Here is a 25,247-nt window from a genome sequence, read left to right on the forward strand (position 1 = left end):
TTAAAGCGTGTTAAAAGTTGTATTGTGAAAAAGCATGAAGCTAATTTACTTTTAATATATTTAAAGATAGTACAATTTATGTTAATAGCCTATATTTGTAATACACTCTTGAAAAAGGGAATATATTTCAAATACAATAAAGTATAATTTTTTTCACTAGGGTAATATATATATATATATATATATATATATATATATATATATATATATATATATATATATATATATATATATATATATATAATAAAATTGTTAATGTTGCTGATAAGACTGCAAACAAACAGAAAAAAACGTCAAAAAAGACTCTGGCTAAAAATGTTCTCCTCGGGGCAGGTTATGACAGAGGAAAACTGCCATGCAACACAAATAATGATCGTCTTGGGAGCTGCACAGAGACATATTGAAGAGGTCAAAGCAGTACTATCACTGAAAATAATACGGTTGGAATGTTGTAGCCTATTGACCAATCTGCATTTAGGTCCGGACTTATATTATTATTATTATTAATAATAATATTATTTCGTTTCTTTTTTATTTTAATTGCTTAAATCCTGTAACGTACGTCTCTTATTTTGTTACATTTGCTTGACATAGCTTTTCTGTTTTGTATAGATTATTATATTATTTTTATACATACTAATTATTATAATACATGGCAAAAAAAAAAAAAAAAAAAAAAAACTAGATTAATCATAGTATTAGTAAAACGGCAGATTAAAGGAATTCATAAGTTATCAAGACAACTTCGTAAATTTTAAACAAGTGAAACAACCACGTTGTGAAAAACAAAGCAACAGTTGTGACAACCATAAGAAATAATTGAAAACAGCTGATAACAATTAAGATGAAAATATTTTAACACTAATATTCAATGATCTTCTTACCTTTCCAGTGGTAGGAAGAGTTTGTGTGCGCGTAAAAGTGTCTTCTCCACTATTAATGCTGATCAACTCCGCGTCTGCTGGTGGAAACGGCGAGGGGAAAACGACTACATCACTCTTTATTGTGTCTGAACTAAAACACACGTCATACTGTTGAGTAGATTTAGAGAAGGACCAGCTTCCGTCTGGATGGGTGCTGATCACTGGAGCGCTGTACCTGCTGAAACTGCCGTCTGTCCTGTAGCATTTAGCTGCTATCAAACCCACGAGACTCAGTAAAAAGATGACTGATACTGAGACGATAGCGATGAGCAGATACACATTCAGATCTGAAAAACTCTCCTCTTTAACAGGAACTTCTCTGAATGATGTCTTTATGTCATCCAGACTCTCAACAACCACAACATCCATGGACATAGTCGCTGAGAGTGATGGCTCTCCATTATCAGACACTGTAATAATAAGTGGGTGAGTTTTTAAGTCATTGTCACTCATTCGTCTCTTAGTCTTTATTTCTCCAGTGCTGCTTCCAATGCGGAAGAGATTCGTTCCTTTGGGTTCACTTATATGATAAGACAGAAGAGCGTTATATCCAGAGTCAGCATCAACAGCTCTGATCTTGGCTACAAAGTATCCCGCTTCAGCAGAGTAGGGAATGTTCTCAGTATTAACTGATCCAGGATCAGAATAAGGCGGCAAAATAACTGGACTGTTGTCATTCTCATCCAGAATAAATACATTTACAGTCACATTACTGCTCAGAGGAGGAACACCAGAGTCTGTTGCCATCACTTCAAACTGAAATCGTTTTGTTTCTTCGTGATTAAATGATTGTAAACTGAATATTTCTCCACTCAAAGAGTTTATATTGATCAGTGTTGTTACAGGAACACTGGAGCTGGAACTGTCTAACAGTGAATATGAAAGTTCTGCGTTCTCTCCAGTGTCTGAATCATCAGCTGTCACTTTTGTCACGAGTCCTCCAGCTTGACCATTCTCACTTAGAAAAGCGTTAATAACGGGTGCTGGGAAATGTGGGGCATTGTCATTAACATCAGAGAGATGTACAGTTATAACAGTGCTGCTGGAAAGAGCCGGAGTTCCTTCATCTGAAGCTGTAATTGTGATGTTATACTGAGAAACACTCTCTCTGTCCAGAGGTCCGTCTACCACTAGAGAATAATGATTGTTATATGACGTCTCCAGTTTGAAAGGAAACGAGCCTTTCAGCGCACAGTGAACAATGCCATTCTTACCTCCATCTTTATCAGACACTGTGACTAAAGCAACTGCAGTTCCCGGTTTTGCGTCCTCTTTCACACTTTCCAACAGAGGAGTCGTAACTATCTCTGGTGCATTATCATTCTCATCCACAACTTCTATTAAAACTTTACAGTGTGCACTTTTTGGAGGACTGCCTTTATCTCTCGCCTGAACACGGAGTTCAATTGCAGAATCTTCTTCGTAATCAATTTGTCCTTGAACAACAATTTCCCCAGAGTTAGAATTAATGCTAAACAGTTTCAGTTCATCAGTATTTCCATGAAATGAATATTGAATTTCACTATTAATGCCCTCATCCAAATCACTGGCAGAAACAGAAATTATTTTGGTTCCAATTGGTGTGTTTTCCTTCACTTTAACCTTATATAAAGGTTTACTGAAAATAGGCTGATTATCATTTATATCCATGACGTCAACAACAATACTCAAGGTTCCAGATTTAGGAGGTTTTCCTCCGTCAACAGCGGTTAATATTAAGTGAATAACGGCTTGTTTCTCTCGGTCTAAAGCTTTCTGTAGAACTAGCTCAGCAAAAATACTCTTTTGCCCGCTATGAACATCTAAAGAAAAATATTCATTTGAACTCAGTTTGTAATCTTTCAGAGAATTACTGCCGACATCTGAATCTTTTGCAATCGGAAGAGGAAATCGTTCCCCCTCATTTGTAAACTCTGTAACATTGACAACATACATGCTGTCGGGGAAAAAAGGAGTATTATCGTTCACATCCATAATCATAATTTCAAGCCGATAAAGTCTGTGCGGATTCTGAGCAAGAGCCTCTAAATTCAATGTACATTTCTGATTAGAGCCACACAACTCCTCACGATCAATCCTGTCTTTGACAAACAGCGACCCCGTTTTCATATTAACATCAAAATAATTTGCATTTGATCCAGGCATAATCTGAAACATGCGTGATTCCAGTTCCTGAGCGCTGATCTTGAGGTCTTTTGCAATATTCCCGATCACGGTTCCTTTATTTACCTCCTCTGAGACGGAATAGACAATCTGGCCAAGCGAATATTTCCATAAAGACAGAAATAAAATGATCCAGAAGCCAAAATATTCGGTGACATCCATGATTGTGCAGTCAATGTCTTGCGAAGTTTTTAATATAAAAACGATTAAAACAACTAAACAGACCTCTCTCGATACAATCCGAAATCACGACGCAGAAGCTACTATAAGCCTTGGTTATTTGCACCCTTTCAACGCATATTCTGTTGCTGTAAAGGAGGAGCTCAGATGACTCTCAAAGTTGTGGTCTGCAGTGCCACCATGTGTTGTAACAGTGATGAAACAATGAAATATTACTTAAGAGATTATGTTATAAAACAAATAGTGAACTAAAAGTATCCGTAATTCAAATTTAAACCTTCATATCTACGAAATCATTAAGAAATAGAAAAAAAAAAAAGAAGTGGTGTTGTGTATTCCGGTAAATACAAATACTGAGAAGGATTACCGCTGTCCGTGGTACTGAAGTTATTTTGCTCTTTAAATACAACATAGTCTACAGTTAAACCTTAAATTAAAACAGTACAAACATGTAATGTAAACATACCATTTGTATGGTAAAGTCATTATTCCAGTACTGCATTTTCAAAGTCACGAGATAATTTACTAATTTACTAAACTAAAATGTATCTTAACTTAACAACAAGTGAGAAATTTAAATATTATTTCCAATTTGTCAAAGCAGTCCAGTATATGTATTATCTTAAGTACATTTAGGATACTATATAGGATGCTCGTAATAAAATAGAAATTTAAATAATACGATATTTTCTTTTTTATATTAATCCCATAGTGAAAATGAACTGTAATGAGAGTTTATAAAATCCAAAAATTCAACTTAATCGTTTCTAAAAATGTAATTGTGCAAATAAAACAGTGATTGCAATACACAAGCAAGTTGCAATGTCTTACCTTCTCTGAGTTAGGAAGAGTTTGTGTGCGCGTAAAAGTGTCTTCTCCACTATTAATGCTGATCAACTCCGCGTCTGCTGGTGGAAACGGCGAGGGGAAAACGACTACATCACTCTTTATTGTGTCTGAACTAAAACACACGTCATACTGTTGAGTAGATTTAGAGAAGGACCAGCTTCCGTCTGGATGGGTGCTGATCACTGGAGCGCTGTACCTGCTGAAACTGCCGTCTGTCCTGTAGCATTTAGCTGCTATCAAACCCACGAGACTCAGTAAAAAGATGACTGATACTGAGACGATAGCGATGAGCAGATACACATTCAGATCTGAAAAACTCTCCTCTTTAACAGGAACTTCTCTGAATGATGTCTTTATGTCATCCAGACTCTCAACAACCACAACATCCATGGACATAGTCGCTGAGAGTGATGGCTCTCCATTGTCAGACACTGTAATAATAAGTGGGTGAGTTTTTAAGTCATTGTCACTCATTCGTCTCTTAGTCTTTATTTCTCCAGTGCTGCTTCCAATGCGGAAGAGATTCGTTCCTTTGGGTTCACTTATATGATAAGACAGAAGAGCGTTATATCCAGAGTCAGCATCAACAGCTCTGATCTTGGCTACAAAGTATCCCGCTTCAGCAGAGTAGGGAATGTTCTCAGTATTAACTGATCCAGGATCAGAATAAGGCGGTAAAATAACTGGACTGTTGTCATTCTCATCCAGAATAAACACATTTACAGTCACATTACTGCTCAGAGGAGGAACACCAGAGTCTGTTGCCATCACTTCAAACTGAAATCTTTTTGTTTCTTCGTGATTAAATGATTGTAAACTGAATATTTCTCCACTCAAAGAGTTTATATTGATCAGTGTTGTTACAGGAACACTGGAGCTGGAACTGTCTAACAGTGAATATGAAAGTTCTGCGTTCTCTCCAGTGTCTGAATCATCAGCTGTCACTTTTGTCACGAGTCCTCCAGCTTGACCATTCTCACTTAGAAAAGCGTTAATAACGGGTGCTGGGAAATGTGGGGCATTGTCATTAACATCAGAGAGATGTACAGTTATAACAGTGCTGCTGGAAAGAGCCGGAGTTCCTTCATCTGAAGCTGTAATTGTGATGTTATACTGAGAAACACTCTCTCTGTCCAGAGGTCCGTCTACCACTAGAGAATAATGATTGTTATATGACGTCTCCAGTTTGAAAGGAAACGAGCCTTTCAGCGCACAGTGAACAATGCCATTCTTACCTCCATCTTTATCAGACACTGTGACTAAAGCAACTGCAGTTCCTGACTTTGTGTCTTCTTTCACATTTTCCAAAAGAGGAGTCACAATTATCTCTGGTGCATTGTCATTTTCATCCATAACTTCTATTAAAACTTTACATTGTGTGCTCTTTGGTGGGCTGCCTTTATCTCTTGCCTGAACTCGTAACTCAATAGCAGGATTTTCCTCATAATCAATTTGCCCTTTTACAACAATATCTCCTGTCTCTGGGATAATGGAAAACAGGTCTTGCTTCTTTCCATGACCAACAAACGAGTACATAATTTCACGATTTATTCCTTCATCCAAATCAGAGGCAAACACAGATAAAACTTTAGTACCAGCAGCAACATTTTCTTTTAGTTTGACTTTGTAAAGAGGTTGACTGAACACTGGGTTATTATCATTAACATCCATGACGTTTATAATAATATTTAAAGTCCCTGATTTAGGTGGTTTTCCTCCATCCGTCCCGGTGAGAACTAACTTAATAGTCGCTTGCTTCTCTCGATCTAAAGCCTTGCTCAGCACTAACTCTGCAGACACACTCTGGTCTTCACTCTGTGTATCGAGACTGAAATGTTCATTCGGACTCAGTTTGTACTCTTTCAGTGAATTACTGCCAACATCAGAGTCCTCGGACACAGGGAGAGGAAATCTCTCTCCAGGGCTTGCGTTTTCACTAACATTCACAGTAAATACTTTAACAGGAAAATGTGGCGCATTGTCGTTAATATCCAAGATCTTAATCTCCACCCTGTAAAGATGATGAGGATTTTTAGCGAGGGCCTCTATATTCAAAGAGCATTTCTGGTTCGACATACACATCTCCTCACGGTCAATCCTTTCGTTAACAAACAGCACGCCAGTTTTCAGATTTACATCAAAATACTTCTTATTTGATCCAGTCACGATCTCAAACATGCGAGATTCCAGGTCGTGAACGTTTATGTTCAGGTCTTTCGCTATATTGCCAACAACTGTTCCCTTATTTACCTCTTCCGGTACGGAATAGACGATCTGAGCAAACGCAGAATCCAGCAAAGAAAGGAAAATTATAAATCCACACTCGAAATATCCCGTAAATGCCATGATGGTGATTCACAATGGGGTAATGAAAGTAAAAACAAAAAAATAAACGCACGAGAATCTTCTTTACATTCAGACAACACGAGACGGAACAGAAACCAACATCATGTCTCAACGACAGATACACTATAACACCAAGATTCTGAGAGAGGCTTCAGAATAAATCCTTTAAACCTTTAACTGACGGTCTGCAGTGACACCATGTGCTGAAACTATGCCATAACAGGAATAATATATAACCAAAACAGCTGAAGGAACAACACAATGCTTGGAGACAACAACAAAGATAGTGATTTTCAAAGTAATTCAACAATAAAAAGCACCGCAAAATATATATTAGTGATAGATTAGGCTTACTTATTATATATTTCACTTGTTAATGCTGCTAATTAGCTAATAAGACTGCAAGCAAATTGGAAAAAAAGTCCAAAGGTGAAAAAAAGAAGCTGGCTAACAATATTCTCCACGGGGCAGGTTATGAGAGAACACTGTGCAGCTCCCCAAGAGTATCATTATTTTTGTTGCATAGCAGAGACATATTGAAGAGGTCAAAGCAGTTACAATATCATGACAAATAAAATGGTCGGAATGCTGAATTGACCAATCGGCATTTAGGATCGGAATTATTAGCATTATTATTGTTATTATTATTATTATTGTTATTTCGTTTCTATTTCGCATTTTAATTTGACATTTCCTGTCTGTTTAACTTTGTTACAATTGCTTGACGTTGAATTTCTGTTTTGTAAACTATATCAATTATAACATTTTTTTTAATATGCTCTAATTGTTTTCATACTTGAAAACGGCAAAAAAAAAAACATCCCGCACGCAAGATTATTCATAGCATGTTGGTAAAATTGCAGATTAAATGTATTCATAATTTCTCACAACAACTTTAAAATCAAGTGAAACAACCACGTTGTGAAACCCAAACCAACATTTGCGACAACCATAAGAAATAATTGCGAACAGCTGAGAACAATAATTAAGATGTAAATATTAAAACACGAATTTCAATGATCTTCTTACCTTCTCTGAGTTAGGAAGAGTTTGGGTGCGCGTAAAAGTGTCTTCTCCACTATTAATGCTGATCAACTCCGCGTCTGCTGGTGGAAACGTCGAGGGGAAAACGACTACATCACTCTTTATTGTGTCTGAACTAAAACACACGTCATACTGTTGAGTAGATTTAGAGAAGGACCAGCTTCCGTCTGGATGGGTGCTGATCACTGGAGCGCTGTACCTGCTGAAACTGCCGTCTGTCCTGTAGCATTTAGCTGCTATCAAACCCACGAGACTCAGTAAAAAGATGACTGATACTGAGACGATAGCGATGAGCAGATACACATTCAGATCTGAAAAACTCTCCTCTTTAACAGGAACTTCTCTGAATGATGTCTTTATGTCATCCAGACTCTCAACAACCACAACATCCATGGACATAGTCGCTGAGAGTGATGGCTCTCCATTATCAGACACTGTAATAATAAGTGGGTGAGTTTTTAAGTCATTGTCACTCATTCGTCTCTTAGTCTTTATTTCTCCAGTGCTGCTTCCAATGCGGAAGAGATTCGTTCCTTTGGGTTCACTTATATGATAAGACAGAAGAGCGTTATATCCAGAGTCAGCATCAACAGCTCTGATCTTGGCTACAAAGTATCCCGCTTCAGCAGAGTAGGGAATGTTCTCAGTATTAACTGATCCAGGGTCAGAATAAGGCGGTAAAATAACTGGACTGTTGTCATTCTCATCCAGAATAAACACATTTACAGTCACATTACTGCTCAGAGGAGGAACACCAGAGTCTGTTGCCATCACTTCAAACTGAAATCGTTTTGTTTCTTCGTGATTAAATGATTGTAAACTGAATATTTCTCCACTCAAAGAGTTTATATTGATCAGTGTTGTTACAGGAACACTGGAGCTGGAACTGTCTAACAGTGAATATGAAAGTTCTGCGTTCTCTCCAGTGTCTGAATCATCAGCTGTCACTTTTGTCACGAGTCCTCCAGCTTGACCATTCTCACTTAGAAAAGCGTTAATAACGGGTGCTGGGAAATGTGGGGCATTGTCATTAACATCAGAGAGATGTACAGTTATAACAGTGCTGCTGGAAAGAGCCGGAGTTCCTTCATCTGAAGCTGTAATTGTGATGTTATACTGAGAAACACTCTCTCTGTCCAGAGGTCCGTCTACCACTAGAGAATAATGATTGTTATATGACGTCTCCAGTTTGAAAGGAAACGAGCCTTTCAGCGCACAGTGAACAATGCCATTCTTACCTCCATCTTTATCAGACACTGTGACTAAAGCAACTGCAGTTCCCGGTTTTGCGTCCTCTTTCACACTTTCCAACAGAGGAGTCTTAACTATCTCTGGTGCATTATCATTCTCATCCACAACTTCTATTAAAACTTTACAGTGTGCACTTTTTGGAGGACTGCCTTTATCTCTCGCCTGAACACGGAGTTCAACTGCAGGCTGTTCTTCGTAATCAATGTGTCCTTGAACAACAATTTCCCCAGAGTTAGAATTAATGCTAAACAGTTTCAGTTCATCGGTATTTCCATGTCCAAGAAATGAGTACTGAATTTCACTATTGATGCCCTCATCCAAATCAGTGGCAGAAACAGAAATTATTTTGGTTCCAATTGGTGTGTTTTCCTTCACTTTAACTTTATATAAAGGTTTGCTGAAAATAGGCTGATTATCGTTTATATCCATGACGTCAACAACAATACTCAAGGTTCCAGATTTAGGAGGTTTTCCTCCGTCAACAGCGGTTAATATTAAGTGAATAACGGCTTGTTTCTCTCGGTCTAAAGCTTTCTGTAGTACTAACTCAGCAGAAATACTCTGTTGCCCGCTATGGACATCTAAAGAAAAATATTCATTTGAACTGAGTTTGTAATCTTTCAGAGAATTACTGCCGACATCTGAATCTTTTGCAATCGGAAGAGGAAATCGTTCCCCCTCATTTGTAATCTCTGTAACATTCACAACATGCATGCTGTCAGGAAAAAACGGAGCATTGTCGTTCAGATCCATAATCATAATTTCAATCCGATAAAGTCTGTGCGGATTCTGAGCAAGAGCCTCTAAATTCAATGTACATTTCTGATTAGAGCCACACAACTCCTCACGATCAATCCTGTCTTTGACAAACAGCGACCCCGTTTTCACATTAACATCAAAATACTTTGCATTTGATCCAGGCATAATCTGAAACATGCGTGATTCTAGTTCCTGAGCGCTGATCTTGAGGTCTTTTGCAATATTCCCGATCACGGTTCCTTTATTTACCTCCTCGGAGACGGAATAGACAATCTGGCCAAGCGAAGCTTTCCATAACAGAAATAAAACGATCCAGAAGCCATAATATCCTGTGACATCCATGATTGTGCAGTCAATGTCTTGCGATTTATTTAATGGTAAAACGATTAAAACAACTAAACAGACCTCTCTCGATACAATCCGAAATCACGACGCAGAAGCTACTATAAGCCTTGGTTATTTGCACCCTTTCAACGCATATTCTGTTGCTGTAAAGGAGGAGCTCAGATGACTCTCAAAGTTGTGGTCTGCAGTGCCACCATGTGTTGTAACAGTGATGAAACAAAATGATGTTACTTCATACATTTTCCTATAAAACAAAGAGCAAACTAAACGTATCTACGTCTTAATAAATTCAAAACTAAACCTTCATATCTACGCAATCATTGCGAAATAGAAAAAAATGTTGTGTTGTGTATTCCGGTAAATACAAATATTTAGAAGGAATATACAACGTCAATACCGCTGTCCGTGGTACTGAAGTTATTTTGCTAAATATAAAATAGGCCACAGTTAAACCATAATAAATAAATAAATAAATAAATAAATAAATACATAAATAAATATTACAAACAGTTTGTATGATAAGGTCATTGTTCCAGTACTGTATTGCCAGAGTCAAGAGATAATGAACTAATTTGCAAAACTAAAATGCATCATCTTGAAAACAAGTGAGAAATTTAAATAATATTTCCAATTTGTCAAAGCAGTCCAGTATATGTATTATCTTAAGTACATTTAGGATACTAGGATGCGCGTAATAAAATAGAAAATTAAATAATACGATATTTCTTTTTTTATATTAATCCCATAGACATGTAAACTGGAAAATGAACTGTAATGAGAGTTTATAAAATCCAAACATTCAACTTAATCGTTTCTAAAAATGTAATTGTGCAAGTAAAACAGTGATTGCAATACACAAGCAAGTTGCAATGTCTTACCTTCTCTGAGTTAGGAAGAGTTTGTGTGCGCGTAAAAGTGTCTTCTCCACTATTAATGCTGATCAACTCCGCGTCTGCTGGTGGAAACGGCGAGGGGAAAACGACTACATCACTCTTTATTGTGTCTGAACTAAAACACACGTCATACTGTTGAGTAGATTTAGAGAAGGACCAGCTTCCGTCTGGATGGGTGCTGATCACTGGAGCGCTGTACCTGCTGAAACTGCCGTCTGTCCTGTAGCATTTAGCTGCTATCAAACCCACGAGACTCAGTAAAAAGATGACTGATACTGAGACGATAGCGATGAGCAGATACACATTCAGATCTGAAAAACTCTCCTCTTTAACAGGAACTTCTCTGAATGATGTCTTTATGTCATCCAGACTCTCAACAACCACAACATCCATGGACATAGTCGCTGAGAGTGATGGCTCTCCATTATCAGACACTGTAATAATAAGTGGGTGAGTTTTTAAGTCATTGTCACTCATTCGTCTCTTAGTCTTTATTTCTCCAGTGCTGCTTCCAATGCGGAAGAGATTCGTTCCTTTGGGTTCACTTATATGATAAGACAGAAGAGCGTTATATCCAGAGTCAGCATCAACAGCTCTGATCTTGGCTACAAAGTATCCCGCTTCAGCAGAGTAGGGAATGTTCTCAGTATTAACTGATCCAGGATCAGAATAAGGCGGTAAAATAACTGGACTGTTGTCATTCTCATCCAGAATAAACACATTTACAGTCACATTACTGCTCAGAGGAGGAACACCAGAGTCTGTTGCCATCACTTCAAACTGAAATCTTTTTGTTTCTTCGTGATTAAATGATTGTAAGCTGAATATTTCTCCACTCAAAGAGTTTATATTGATCAGTGTTGTTACAGGAACACTGGAGCTGGAACTGTCTAACAGTGAATATGAAAGTTCTGCGTTCTCTCCAGTGTCTGAATCATCAGCTGTCACTTTTGTCACGAGTCCTCCAGCTTGACCATTCTCACTTAGAAAAGCGTTAATAACGGGTGCTGGGAAATGTGGGGCATTGTCATTAACATCAGAGATATGTACAGTTATAACAGTGCTGCTGGAAAGAGCCGGAGTTCCTTCATCTGAAGCTGTAATTGTGATGTTATACTGAGAAACACTCTCTCTGTCCAGAGGTCCGTCTACCACTAGAGAATAATGATTGTTATATGACGTCTCCAGTTTGAAAGGAAACGAGCCTTTCAGCGCACAGTGAACAATGCCATTCTTACCTCCATCTTTATCAGACACTGTGACTAAAGCAACTGCAGTTCCCGGTTTTGCGTCCTCTTTCACACTTTCCAACAGAGGAGTCGTAACTATCTCTGGCACATTGTCATTCTCATCCACGACTTCTATTAAAACTTTACAGTGTGCACTTTTTGGAGGACTGCCTTTATCTCTCGCCTGAACACGGAGTTCAATTGCAGGCTGTTCTTCGTAATCAATGTGTCCTTGAACAACAATTTCCCCAGAGTTAGAATTAATGCTAAACAGTTTCAGTTCATCGGTATTTCCATGTCCAAGAAATGAATATTGAATTTCACTATTGATGCCCTCATCCAAATCAGTGGCAGAAACAGAAATTATTTTGGTTCCAATTGGTGTGTTTTCCTTCACTTTAACCTTATATAAAGGTTTACTGAAAATAGGCTTATTATCGTTTATATCCATGACGTCAACAACAATACTCAAGGTTCCAGATTTAGGAGGTTTTCCTCCGTCAACAGCGGTTAATATTAAGTGAATAACGGCTTGTTTCTCTCGGTCTAAAGCTTTCTGTAGAACTAACTCAGCAGAAATACTCTGTTGCCCGCTATGAACATCTAAAGAAAAATATTCATTTGAACTGAGTTTGTAATCTTTCAGAGAATTACTGCCGACATCTGAATCTTTTGCAATCGGAAGAGGAAATCTGTCCCCCTCATTTGCATTCTCTGTAACATTCACAACATACATGCTGGCAGAAAAAAACGGAGCATTGTCGTTCACATCCACAATTATAATTTCAAGCCGATAAAGTCTGTGCGGATTCTGAGCAAGAGCCTCTAAATTCAATGTACATTTCTGATTAGAGCCACACAACTCCTCACGATCAATCCTGTCTTTGACAAACAGCGACCCCGTTTTCATATTAACATCAAAATACTTTGCATTTGATCCAGGCATAATCTGAAACATGCGTGATTCTAGTTCCTGAGCGCTGATCTTGAGGTCTTTTGCAATATTCCCGATCACGGTTCCTTTATTTACCTCCTCGGAGACGGAATAGACAATCTGGCCAAGCGAAGCTTTCCATAACAGAAATAAAACGATCCAGAAGCCAAAATATTCTGTGAAATCCATGATTGTGCAAGAAAATGTCCTGCTATTTAAAGCGATTAAAACTAAATAAACCTCTCTCGATACAATCCGAAATCACGACGCAGAAGCTACTATAAGCCTTGGTTATTTGCACCCTTTCAACGCATATTCTGTTGCTGTAAAGGAGGAGCTCAGATGACTCTCAAAGTTGTGGTCTGCAGTGCCACCATGTGTTGTATCAGTGACAAAACAATGAAATGTTACTCTATAAAACAAGTGAACTTGTTTTATAGAACGTTTATTGAACGTATCACCATCTTCATATAGTCAACCTTCAAATTGTAGATAGTCATTACAAAACAGAAAAAATCTTGTGTTTTGTGTATTACAACAAATATGTATGAGAATAAATATACAACGCCATTACCGCTGTCCGTGGTACTGAAGTGACTTTGCTCTAATACAACATAAGGCTACAGTTTGGCAATAATTCAAGCTAATAAAGAAAGTTTATTAGCTAATTTATTTTTTAACACTTAGAAGAAAAAATTATTTTATAATATTTTATAAACATACAAACTAAAGAAACTGTAAAACTGTAGAAAATAAGAAAAAAAAATGTCTACTTAAACGTTGCCAAACATGACCAGTTTGCACCACTAGATGACACTCAAGTTTCCTAGTTGTAGTTAATTGTGAAGTAAGAGGAGACAAGAGTAGAGAGAATGCTGAGCATGTGTGTGCATGTTACAATGCTGGCTCTGACCATATATTAAAGTTTCCTAAATTAAATTATTTTTATTTTTGTGTTTCTTGTCTACATAAGACACAACACTATCAAACCGATAAGACTCAATAAAATATGACTGATACTGAGACAACAGAGATGAGTAGATACAGATTCAGATCAGAAAAATTCCTTTAGATCTCCACCCCAGGTGTATTAGAAGTTCCAGTCTCTTTACCAGATCCTGTCAGAAGACAACAAGTTAACAAAATTGTATTTTTTTGGGTACCCAAACAGTGTTCTATTAGCCTGAGAGGTTGACAGATGAAGTCAAATAAGACATGGATTAAATGTAAGCTAACTTTCATGATCATTACCATGATCAATTTGAAAAGCTTGGTGATCAGGCCATACTCTTCCCATTCTACAAGTCATTTAAAAGAACATGTCCCTTCTGTCATAGCATGTACCAGCATTGTTTATACAACTCTTATACAACAGTTAAGTGATCTGACAAAGCAAGTCAACACTCTCATTGATGTGATCTGGAGTAAGTTGCTGAAACTGCAACTGTTAAAAATGCTTGTAGAGATCAAATCAGACAGTGACCCCCAAAAATGAAAATTGTCATCATTTACATACAACAACAGACACCGACACGGACACACCGAAATGGACACGACACGTCAAAAAACGTGAATTTGACTTGGTTACACGTGAGACATATACAATACAATGTGACCATTTTATTACAAATTAAAATAACTGTTTTCTATTTTAATATATTTATATGACGCAACATTTTTATTTATTCCTGTGATGGCAAAGAGGCACGGACACCGGCACAGACACGGACACGGACACGGACAAATGTTTAACCGGCAAGGCTTTAAAGCACATGCAAATAATGAACTTTTGTAAATTGCAGTATCCCGTGAGTGTAACTCGACCTCTGTGTTAACATGTGATGTGAATGTTCGTCACATTATACAGTATGTTGGGACGGAGGAGCCAGACCACGGACACCGGCATGGACACCAGCACGGACACACCGGAATGGACACGGACACACCGGCACGGACACAGGCACAGGCATGGACATGGACACCGGAACAAACACGGACACACTGGCACAAAACCCGATACGGACACACCGGCACAGACCCTGGCACAGACACGGATACACCAGCACGGACACCGGAAAGAACACAGTCACCAGCACGGACACACCTGTATGGACACAGACACACCGGCACACACACGGGCACTGGCACGGGCACTGGCACGGACACGGGCACCAGCACGGACACACTGGCACGGACACACCGGCAGGGACACCGGCACCGACACATCGGCATGGACAAAGACACGGACAATGGCATGGACACCAACACGGAAACCGGCATGGACACACCAGCATGGATACGGACACCGGCACGGACACACTGGCACGGACACACTGGGACGGACACAATGGGACGGACACACTGGGACGGACACCGGCATGGACACACCGGCACGGACACAACAGCATGGACACAGACACCGGCACGGACACACCGGCATGGACACCGGCACGGACACAACAGCATGGACACAGACACCGGCACGGACACACCAGCATGGACACAGACACCGGCACGGACACAACAGCATGGACACAGACACCAGCACGGACACACCAGCATGGACACCGGCACGGACAAGGACACACCGGCATGGACACCGGCACGGGTACACCGGCACGGACACACCGACACGGACACAGGCGTGGACACATCCACATGCACACACCGGCATGGACACACCGGCACGGACACCTACACGACACCTGTGAACAATCAAGATGATCAACCAATAAGAATATGGTGGTCGATATAGCAAAAATATAATATCACGATTTTTTTTTCACGAAAATCACGATTCATTTTTTTATCACGATTCTTTTGCATATTGGTTTTACTATTTTGCAAGTGACTGAGCATTACAGCCAAACTAATGACCCTTTTTTTTTTAAACAAAGCCTTACAAGCTAACAAAAAATAAATATATATATAAGGCTATTTAATTTATTGCCACACTTTAATATATGAATTATATTATCAGAAAACTGAATCTTTAGCGTTGTCAGGCTTCTATTTGTGCTTAATGGATAAAACAGCGGCGCTGCGCACTCAGCTCATAAACATGGCTGCTATACATTTTACCTGCCACAAGATGGCGCTGTTTTCGACACTCTTGATGCTTCGAATCTTTTCCCGAAACATTCAGGGGAAGCATCAGTGCTTCATGAGGCTTCATTTGCCCATTCCTATCGTCAGGTTAGTGACTTGTGCTCATGTATTGACTGACGAGACCAGACAATGAGTGCATGTGAACTGGGTGCCTATATGTGGTGCTCGATGACGGTGTGACAGCCAGATGTGTCAGGTTAATAGTCAGGTGACTGGGAACGAGTGGGTGGAGCTTAAGGACCTGGTCCTGAGGTGTGCAGTTGGACCAAAATAACATCGGACCCCATTGACTTTGACAAAAAACAAAACAAAAACAAAAAAACACAGGGAGACATTCTATACAATATTGTCTTTTCTGTTTCACATAAGAAGAATGTCATACAGGTTTGGAACTACATGAGGGTCAGACTCAGAGGGTGAATAAACGATGACAGAACTTGCCATTTAAAGATTGTTAAATAGCCCCCACTAGTGCCATTGAGATGTATTACTTTACTAATATTGAAGAGGCTGCAGAATTTCTCTTCAGCATGCAATGCCAAATCAGAACAATGTTGTAATAATTAATAAGCTGCAGGCTAATGCGTGAATCTTCATTCATTTTATCTATTCCGTATCTAGGACTATTCATTGAATCTATGACTATCCATTTTAAAACAATTTATAAATCTTATCTTTATGCCTCCCACATAATAGTAGTCTTGTACTCAGTGAAAACAATATAATTGTTAATAAATGTTTTGTGGGCTGTGAAAAACTTCTTAATGAATTCTCTAAGCTATTCTAGAATGTGGGTGTTGCATGATCTTCACATTCAGATGGATTCACACGCTTTATGCACTCAAAAAAATAATCTGTTGAACGAACTTAATTAAATTAAGGAAAGGTTTTCCACGAAATTGAATTACATTTTTCCAACAAAATCGAATTAGTTTGAAATAATTTGTTGTAATCTTGTTGTATGAATTTAAATTAATTTAGTCATTCCTGCTAGATAAAGTTTTGTCAGGTTAACTATATTTAGTTTTTGTCCTGCCTTAAATCACCAACATTATAATTTTAGTTAATTTGAATACGGTCACTAGTGTTCAATTTAATTGAAACCATTTTTTACATAGTAATATAATAGTACTTGTGCAGGTCTGCGAGTGAGGTTTACACATAGTGTATACTGAGTGCCCACAGTCTAAACACGAGATTTAATGCACATATAGCGTAATACTGAGCCCACAGCCTAAACACAGTCGCCACTCTTCTGCATAATGGTAACCACAAAATTCAAAAACATTACAGAAAGTCCTCTAAGTTTCTAACATAACTGAACATTAAACACTAACATTAACTAACAACATCTTTCCATTTACTGAAAAACACATAAAATAACACTTTTTCCCTAAATTGACCCTCTTAATGCAGTCCCTTGCAAAGCATGCTGGGAACTACAGATCCACTGCCCAGTTAGATGTCAACAACAATGATTCATGTAGTTTTCACACAAATGAATTAAGTTGATTGAACACAATTAAATTAAGTTGTGACAATATTAAACAATCGTGTTACTTTTGCTTATTTTAATTAATTATTTTAACAAGAGGCCAAAATTCATTTTTTGAGTGACATCCGGTTAAGACGAACGAAAAATATTCATGTTGACTCAATTAAAAAAAATTTGGTAAACCAAATTTTAAAAAAATTACATTGATTACATTTAATGAAATTAAGCTGGAATCATTTCTATGAAGGGTTGTGTCGTATATGCTCATTTTAATTAATGAAATTGAACAAAGAGCTAAAATCATTTTTTTGAGTGTGTGCTAAAAACACTAGACAAAACTGAACATTTTGGTCAACAACTTACTTTGCACTTACTTACTATCATTAAAACATTGTGGTGTTTGACCCAAACACTAAATAGTCACCTTCTACACAGAACTAAACTGTAACAGAAATTGTATGTCACCAACATAGTAACCCAACTAAACTATAGAGCATTTTTAGTTTGTTGTTTATTTTAAAATCTAAGCTTTCAGGGGGAAAAACACATTTGTAAGTAGTTTGGCATTGTATTTTATTACTATTTAAAAAAATTAAAATAAACTAAGCAATGGCGTAGTTTACTAATATCAGAGAGAGAAAAAGCAGGTCAATATCATTACTTTAATTTTTTCTTTCCTGCACCAATGAGGTAAAATGTAACCTCAAAAAAATGTACTGATATTCATAAAAAAAATTTTTTTTAAATCTATGGATTATTTCATTTATTTACATTGACTAAAACATTTTGAAAATAATTCTTGTTGAATAATTTTGTTGAATAATCTTTTTTTATTATTTATTGTTTAAATCGACAAAAAAAAAAAAAAAAAAAAAAAAAAAAAAAAGAAAAGTTTTAAAAATGCAATGGTTTTACTTGATGTTGCGTGTTTAAAGTTGACCTCAACTTCTTCTTCTAGAACATAAAAAGGCAGAAGAGCACAGAGTAGTGCAGTCCTCCTGAAGACACCACAGGGAAACAAACAACACTTAGCACTTGTATTCATCTGAGATAGAGTACATATATATCAATATAAACTTCACTGAAACACAAGAGATGAACAGAGCTGATGAAGAAGAGAGTGCGATCTATGCCAATGTAGACATTATATATGATGTCAGAACAGGGACGGAGGACTCAGATGCAAAGAGACTTCCGTGCACAGGTATACACTCACCTCATACACGAACACACACAGAGTACATGTTCAAAATGGTAAGCTAAATAAATATTTGTCATTTTTAGGAAGTGATTCTGTGTGGAACAGAATGTACGGAGCAGTTCTGGTGTGTTTGGTGCTGCTGTGTGTTATTCTGCTGACTGTCATCATAGTGCTACGTGTTCAACATCAGATGGACAGAAAAAACTTTGCAAATGAGATAGCTAATAATACAATCCGCATAATACAGTTACAAAACAAGAATACAGACCTTGAGAAAGAGAGAGAAGAATTACAAAATGAGAAAACTCAGCTAATAAGCATGATTGCCAACCTCAAGAATGAGACCAGATAACACCCTGCTTCTCAGGGTTTTCTCCTTAGAAAAAGTTAATAGTAACTTGAGCTTCACTTGTCACAGAAGTGATCTCAGTGAAGACGTGTGGAAGACAGGTACAGATTTTGTAATTAAACTGTCGTTTCATAAGAAGTGTGAGACAGAGACAATTTCACCAACATAGTAACCGGACTAAACTGAAAAGAACATTTTTAGTTTGTTGTTTATTTTAAAATCTAAGCTTTCAGGGGGAAAAAACATTGGTAAGTAGTTTGGCATTGTATTTTATTACTATTTTAAAAATAAAAATAAAATAAGCAATGGCGTAGTTTAATATTAGAGAGAAAAAAAGCAGGTCAATAAAATTACTTGATGTTTTTCTTTCTTGCACCAGTGAGGTAAAATGTAACCTCAAGAAAATGTAATGATATAAAAACATAAAATAAAATAAAAAATCTTTGGATTATTTCAGTTATTCATTTACATTGACTAAAACATTTTGTTGAATAATCTTTTTTTTATTATTTATTGTTTAATAAGTTTATTTATTGTTTAATCTCTTTTAAAAAATAAACTTTATAGGGAAAAAACATTGGCACGTACTTTGGCATTGCATTTTATTATTTTTTTAAAAATAAGCAGTGTCAGAGTTTAATTCCCCCTTAAACACGTCAAGTGTTCCCCCTTGTCCTACCAGAGAGGTAAAATGGAGTAAAAAAAATGCAATGAGATTTATTCAAAAAATTCTTTGGATGATTATTATTTATTTTATTTGTGAAGAAAAGTTGTTTTTTTTTTTTTTTTTACTTGTTTACAAGGCTTGGTTAAGGTTTACTTGGTTACAAGGCTAAATCGACAAAAAAAAAAAAAAAAAAAAGTTTAAAGTTGACCTCAACTTCTTCTTCTAGAACATAAAAAGGCAGAAGAGCCAACGCTATCTCACGACCAATTCGTACGAATTCGAACGAGTGATAAAAAGTTGGCTAATTCGTACGAATTCGTTCGACCTCACTCGTACGAATTTGTACGATTTGTCTAAACCCACGTGATGGGTAGGTTTAGGGGCGGGGTCAGGGGTAGGTCATTCGTATGAATTCATAATTGGGCAATTCGTACAATATGTACGATTTAGCAAAAATCGTACTAATTCATACGAGTGAGGTCGTATGAATTCATACGAATTAGCCACCTCGTAGAATTCGTACGAACTGCCGTGAGGCTGGAAGAGCACAGAGTGCAGTCCTCCTGAAGACACCACAGGGAAACAAACAACACTTAGCACTTGTATTCATCTGAGATAGAGTACATATATATCAATATAAACGTCACTGAAACACACGAGATGAACAGAGCTGATGAAGAAGAGAGTGCGATCTATGCCAATGTAGACATTATATATGATGTCAGAACAGGGACGGAGGACTCAGATGCAAAGAGACTTCCGTGCACAGGTATACACTCACCTCATTATGATAATGAACATGAACACACACAGAGAACATGTTGAACATTTTAAGTTAAATAAATATTTGTCATATTTGTCATTTTTAGGAAGTGATTCTGTGTTGAACAGAATGTACAGAGCAGTTCTGGTGTGTTTGGTGCCGCTGTGTGTTCTTCTACTGACTGTCATCATGCTACACATTCTGCTCAGAACACCATGACATACATGTTTTTTTTAATACATTGCTTTTGTATATTTTTAACATTTTGTTTTTGTAATGCTGCATTTTTTCAAAATAAAGCTTTGAAGTGATGAAACCAGACTCATTTCAAATTTGTCATCCATGCAGAAAAAAAAGTAACTGCAATTAACAACAAAAAATAAGTGAATTAAAGTATGTGGTGGCAAATAATTGCACTTCATGTAATGCATGAAACTATAGTAGTATTTTTTTTTAAAGTGAACTTAACATCATACTTATAGTTTACTAGTTATATATTATTTTTGCACTTTATGGAGCCCCTAAGCCTAAGGGGACATGTTGTTGGGAAAAAAATTGAGAGGGGAGGACAAATAACAAGTCATTGCTTTTGCGTTCTCAGTCGCAAATGTTTTGCGTTCCCCAGAGAAACTTTGAGTTCATTCTCAAAACTTTTGTGTTCTTTGCAAGTGCACGTAAAGTTTCTTGGGGGAATTCAAACATTTTGTGAGGGAACAAAAAGCTTTCATATGCTGCGTTCCAGTCCACTTTTAGACACGCACTTGCGAACTTCCCTAAGCACTTCCCCTCGGGGGAATCCCTGCCGCCATTTTGAAGTGCGTTCCACTTGGTTAAGTGGACGAGGGAAGTTTATATGGACAGACCCTCGTTCCCTCGATTTTGACCAAGGGAGCGAGTCTACTTCAAATGTACACTTCAGGCACCTATATGTCCCACAATGCAGTACGATTGTGAAGTCACCACATCTTGTCAAATCACCAGCACAACAAACAACTCTATGATATATTAATTATATCTTTTTTAATTTAAAACAACCCAAACACACATATATACATTTGGATGCTGCATTAAACAAATTATTAAAGGGGAAAAAAAATTAAATATTAAATCAACTCCACAGCTGATTCCAAGTGATCAAGGGCTTAGGACGTTCCAGTTCAGCCCATTGCAGTTTCCGCCAGTAGTGGGCACTCGTGCAACGTAATCAATGACGTACATCCGAGTGAACGAGACGGAGGGAAGTTAGCGAGTGAAGGGCATGACAATTTTGGACTGGAACGCAGCACTAGTGCACTTGTCACGGCCCCTCCTCTGCCTTGCAGGGGCGGTTCCTCCTGCAGGCAGAGGAGGGTCGTTAGTGATTGGAGCCACCTGGGCTCAGGGTGTTTAAACCATAGATATCATATAAAGGCTAGATGTCTCGTCCGCGCTGCTGGCCAATGGAGCTCGACATCCGCACACGGCGGCCATCTTACGACAGGGTGCTCGCTCACTCATAACATGGTGCATGTACTTTTAAATAACCATAACTTGCTCAATTTTCTACCGATTTTCAAACGGTTTGGTTTGTTATAAACGTCAGAGATGTAGCTATTATACTGCATACATATGAATAATTATGTTCAAAATGTTTAAGCATTCAGAATTATAGCCACGTTAATAACGTTTGTAAGAAACCAAACCGTTTGTAAATCCGTCCAGATTTCAGCGAGATAAGAGGATTTGTGTGGGTGCTGCTCACTCACCTTAATTCACAGAGCCCTGTCCTAAGATGGCCGCCGGTGATGCCGGAAGTGACTCCGCCTTAAGACATCTAGCCTTTATATGATATCTATGGTTTAAACTGCTTCACTAACCACACTTTCTCTCTCTCTGCTCCTTCAGGTATGATCCTGTCTTGTTTGTTCTTTTGTAGTTATGACTTAGTTTTTCACGCAGTCATGTACACACACAGACTCACTCATCCATGCATTTTACATGCACCTTATATTATGACATTTTCACACCTCATTTCCTTTTCTTTGTTTAAAGTTAATAGTTTTTGATTTGCAATAAAGACAACCTTTTTTGATTGGCTTATACTTGTTGTTGTGTCCCCTCATTTTTGCCACAGGCCATGAGCCGGCCTGTGACAAATGGGGGCTCGTCCTTAAGTTAAAGTTAATTGTACTTTAGTTTACTTTAACATTTTGTCATAGTTGGTTAAAGTTTTTTGGTCTAGTTTGTCTTAGTTTTATCATTGATACGTTTGTTTATTTGCACAGTTTGGCTTATTTGATTATTGGTTTGTAGTTAACTTTGGTTTGTTTTGTCAGTTTAGATTGCCAAATATATTTTTGAGGGGATTCTTTGGTTGGGCCAATATTGTTGGAGAGAGCGTTGAGAGCCATGTGTTCCTTTTGTTTAGTTAGCTTTGTAGCTAAAATTGTTAGCAATTCACTCTGTGCCTTTTCTGGGTTTTTTTTTGTTCAGGTGGAAGTCCTCTCCAGTTGAGGCTTATCAGCGAGTGTCAATAGGAGGCTCTTGGTGTTTTTTTTGTAGGTGGCAGTGAATGTGGGTAGAGCTTCCCTTTCCCTTTTTCCCCAACATCGGCTCGGGAGCACCTCCGTGGATGTGGGGGGCCACCAGTTTCTAGTTGTCTTTTCCACTCCACTGGTTTTGTGTGAATAAAACCCCACCACATGTGACTGCACAAAACCTCTCACACTACAACTTTAACATAGTAGGATGTCCTGTTACTTTATCCTCTACAGTAAAAGACCTGGGTGTTATACTAGACTGCAACCTGTCTTTTGAAAATCATATTTCATATGTTACAAGAACAGCCTTTTTCACCTTAGAAACATTGCTAAGCTACGTAACATGCTATCAGTTTCTGATGCAGAAAAGTTAGTTCATGCGTTCATGACCTCGAGACTAGATTACTGTAATGCTTTATTAGCTGGTTGTCCTGCATCCTCAATAAACAAGCTACAGTTAGTCCAAAATGCCGCCGCTAGAGTTCTTACTAGACCAAGAAAATATGACCATATAACACCGATTTTATCATCACTACATAGGTTACCTATAAAGTTCCGTATTAATTACAAGGTATTGCTACTGACTTATAAAGCCCTAAACGGCTTAGCTCCAGTCTATTTAACGGATCTTCTATCGCCCTATAATCCATCGCGCTCTTTAAGATCACTAAATTCGAGGCTTTTGGTCATACCTAGGATATCCAGATCCACCAAAGGAGGGAGAGCATTTTCACATTTAGCTCCAAAACTCTGGAATAGTCTTCCAGATACTGTTCGTTGCTCAGACTCGCTCTCCCAGTTTAAAACTAGATTAAAGACGCATCTCTTCAGCCAGGCATTCATATAATACTTTTAATCTTACAGTTAAATCCGACCTCTAGTTCATAAACGCTAGAGGAGAACTGGCCCCCGACTGAGCCCGGGTTCTCCCAAGGTTTTTTTTTTTCTCCATTTTTCGGTTCCTTGCCACTGTTGCCTTTGGCTTGCTCAGTTGGGGATATTTAATTTAATTAATCAATCAACAATACTATTGATCAGCATTACCAAACGTGGACGTTTTCCACTAGAAACAAACATTGATGTATTATTTTAATTTAATACTGTGAAGCTGCTTTGATACAATCTGTATTGTGAAAAGCGCTCTATAAATAGACTTGACTTGACTGCACGAAGACCAGGGGCCAGTTAGTTAGTAGTTTTTGGAGGATAGTGGGGTGTGGCTCCTGTCCTTAACCCAGACTGGCAGCAGGTGAGTTGTATAAACATTTTTGGGGCATTTGTAATAGTTGTATTGGTTGAGGAAAATGTCTTCCTTTCTGAGTAGTTTTGTTCAGGCTCCTTCGGAGTTAGCCTTAGATTTGTGTACTAAGGAGCAGTTAATTGAAATAGCTGAACATTATCAGATTGAGATTATTGATAGAAAACTTAAAGAGACTGTTAAAGCTGGATTAAAGCAGGGTCTTAGGGAAGTGGGTGTTTTTTGGGGTCAGTCTGCTAGTGAGGGTGCAAGTTTTCAGTCTAGCCCTTCATTAACTTTTGAGCAGCAGAGGGAGCTTTTGCAAATGCAGTTAGAGATAGCACGATTGTGAAATGCAAATAGACCAGAAGGAGTACCACAATTTGATGTTTCAAAATGATCTTCGTTTGTTGCCTAAATTTGATGAGTCAGATCCAGATATATACTTTTACTTTATTTGAGCGTATTGCAGGAGCTAGAGCTTGGTCAGATTTGGACAGGACTATGTTGTTGCAATGTGTACTTGCAGGTAAAGCATGTGAGGCTTATTCAGCACTTAGTGTAGCTGACAGTAAAGTTTATGCTAACGTTAAATCAGCAGTCTTGAAGGTCTACGAGCTTGTGCCAGAAGCATATCGTCAATGCTTTCGTTACAGGAAAAAGCTAGATTCACAAACCTATTCTGAGTTTGTTCGTGATTTGACTTCTGCATTTAATCGTTGGTGTGCATCTGAGGTTAGCACTTTTGAGGGTCTGTCTAACTTGATTGTGTTAGAACAGTTAAAAAATTCTGTGCCTGACCAGGTTTCTACATACATTAATGAACGTAAAGTTAAGTCTCCAAGTGATGCAGCAGTCCTTGCAGATGAGTACAGGCTAACTCATAAAAGTCATTTTGAGTCAAACATTGACATGCACCATGCAAATAACTTTACTCCTAGGAATAGGTCACCTTTTTCTGGAGCTTTTTTCCAAAGGCCTCTGCAGAAGTT

The 25,247-nt window shown here is 37.9% G+C and overlaps 3 protein-coding genes across 3 annotated transcripts; all 3 read right to left on the minus strand.

The window, feature by feature from the left end:
• Positions 1 to 839: 839 nt before the first annotated feature.
• LOC307152173 (uncharacterized protein) lies at positions 840 to 6,461 on the minus strand (the record flags this gene model as incomplete). Its single annotated transcript, XM_079860580.1, has 2 exons — positions 840 to 3,315; positions 4,075 to 6,461. The coding sequence occupies 2 exons, from the start codon at positions 6,459 to 6,461 to the stop codon at positions 840 to 842; spliced, it is 4,863 nt and encodes a 1,620-aa protein (XP_079716706.1).
• Positions 6,462 to 7,460: 999 nt separating this feature from the next.
• LOC307152174 (protocadherin alpha-7-like) lies at positions 7,461 to 9,938 on the minus strand (the record flags this gene model as incomplete). Its single annotated transcript, XM_079860581.1, has 1 exon — positions 7,461 to 9,938. Exon 1 carries the CDS (start codon positions 9,855 to 9,857, stop codon positions 7,461 to 7,463), a length of 2,397 nt encoding a protein of 798 aa, XP_079716707.1. The 5' UTR covers positions 9,858 to 9,938.
• Positions 9,939 to 10,642: 704 nt separating this feature from the next.
• On the minus strand, positions 10,643 to 13,173 carry LOC307152175 (protocadherin alpha-3-like; the record flags this gene model as incomplete). Its single annotated transcript, XM_079860582.1, has 1 exon — positions 10,643 to 13,173. Exon 1 carries the CDS (start codon positions 13,103 to 13,105, stop codon positions 10,643 to 10,645), a length of 2,463 nt encoding a protein of 820 aa, XP_079716708.1. The 5' UTR covers positions 13,106 to 13,173.
• Positions 13,174 to 25,247: the final 12,074 nt, after the last annotated feature.

Source organism: Squalius cephalus (assembly GCF_949319135.1).
Source record: "Squalius cephalus genome assembly, chromosome: 24".
Classification (NCBI taxonomy): domain Eukaryota; kingdom Metazoa; phylum Chordata; class Actinopteri; order Cypriniformes; family Leuciscidae; genus Squalius; species Squalius cephalus.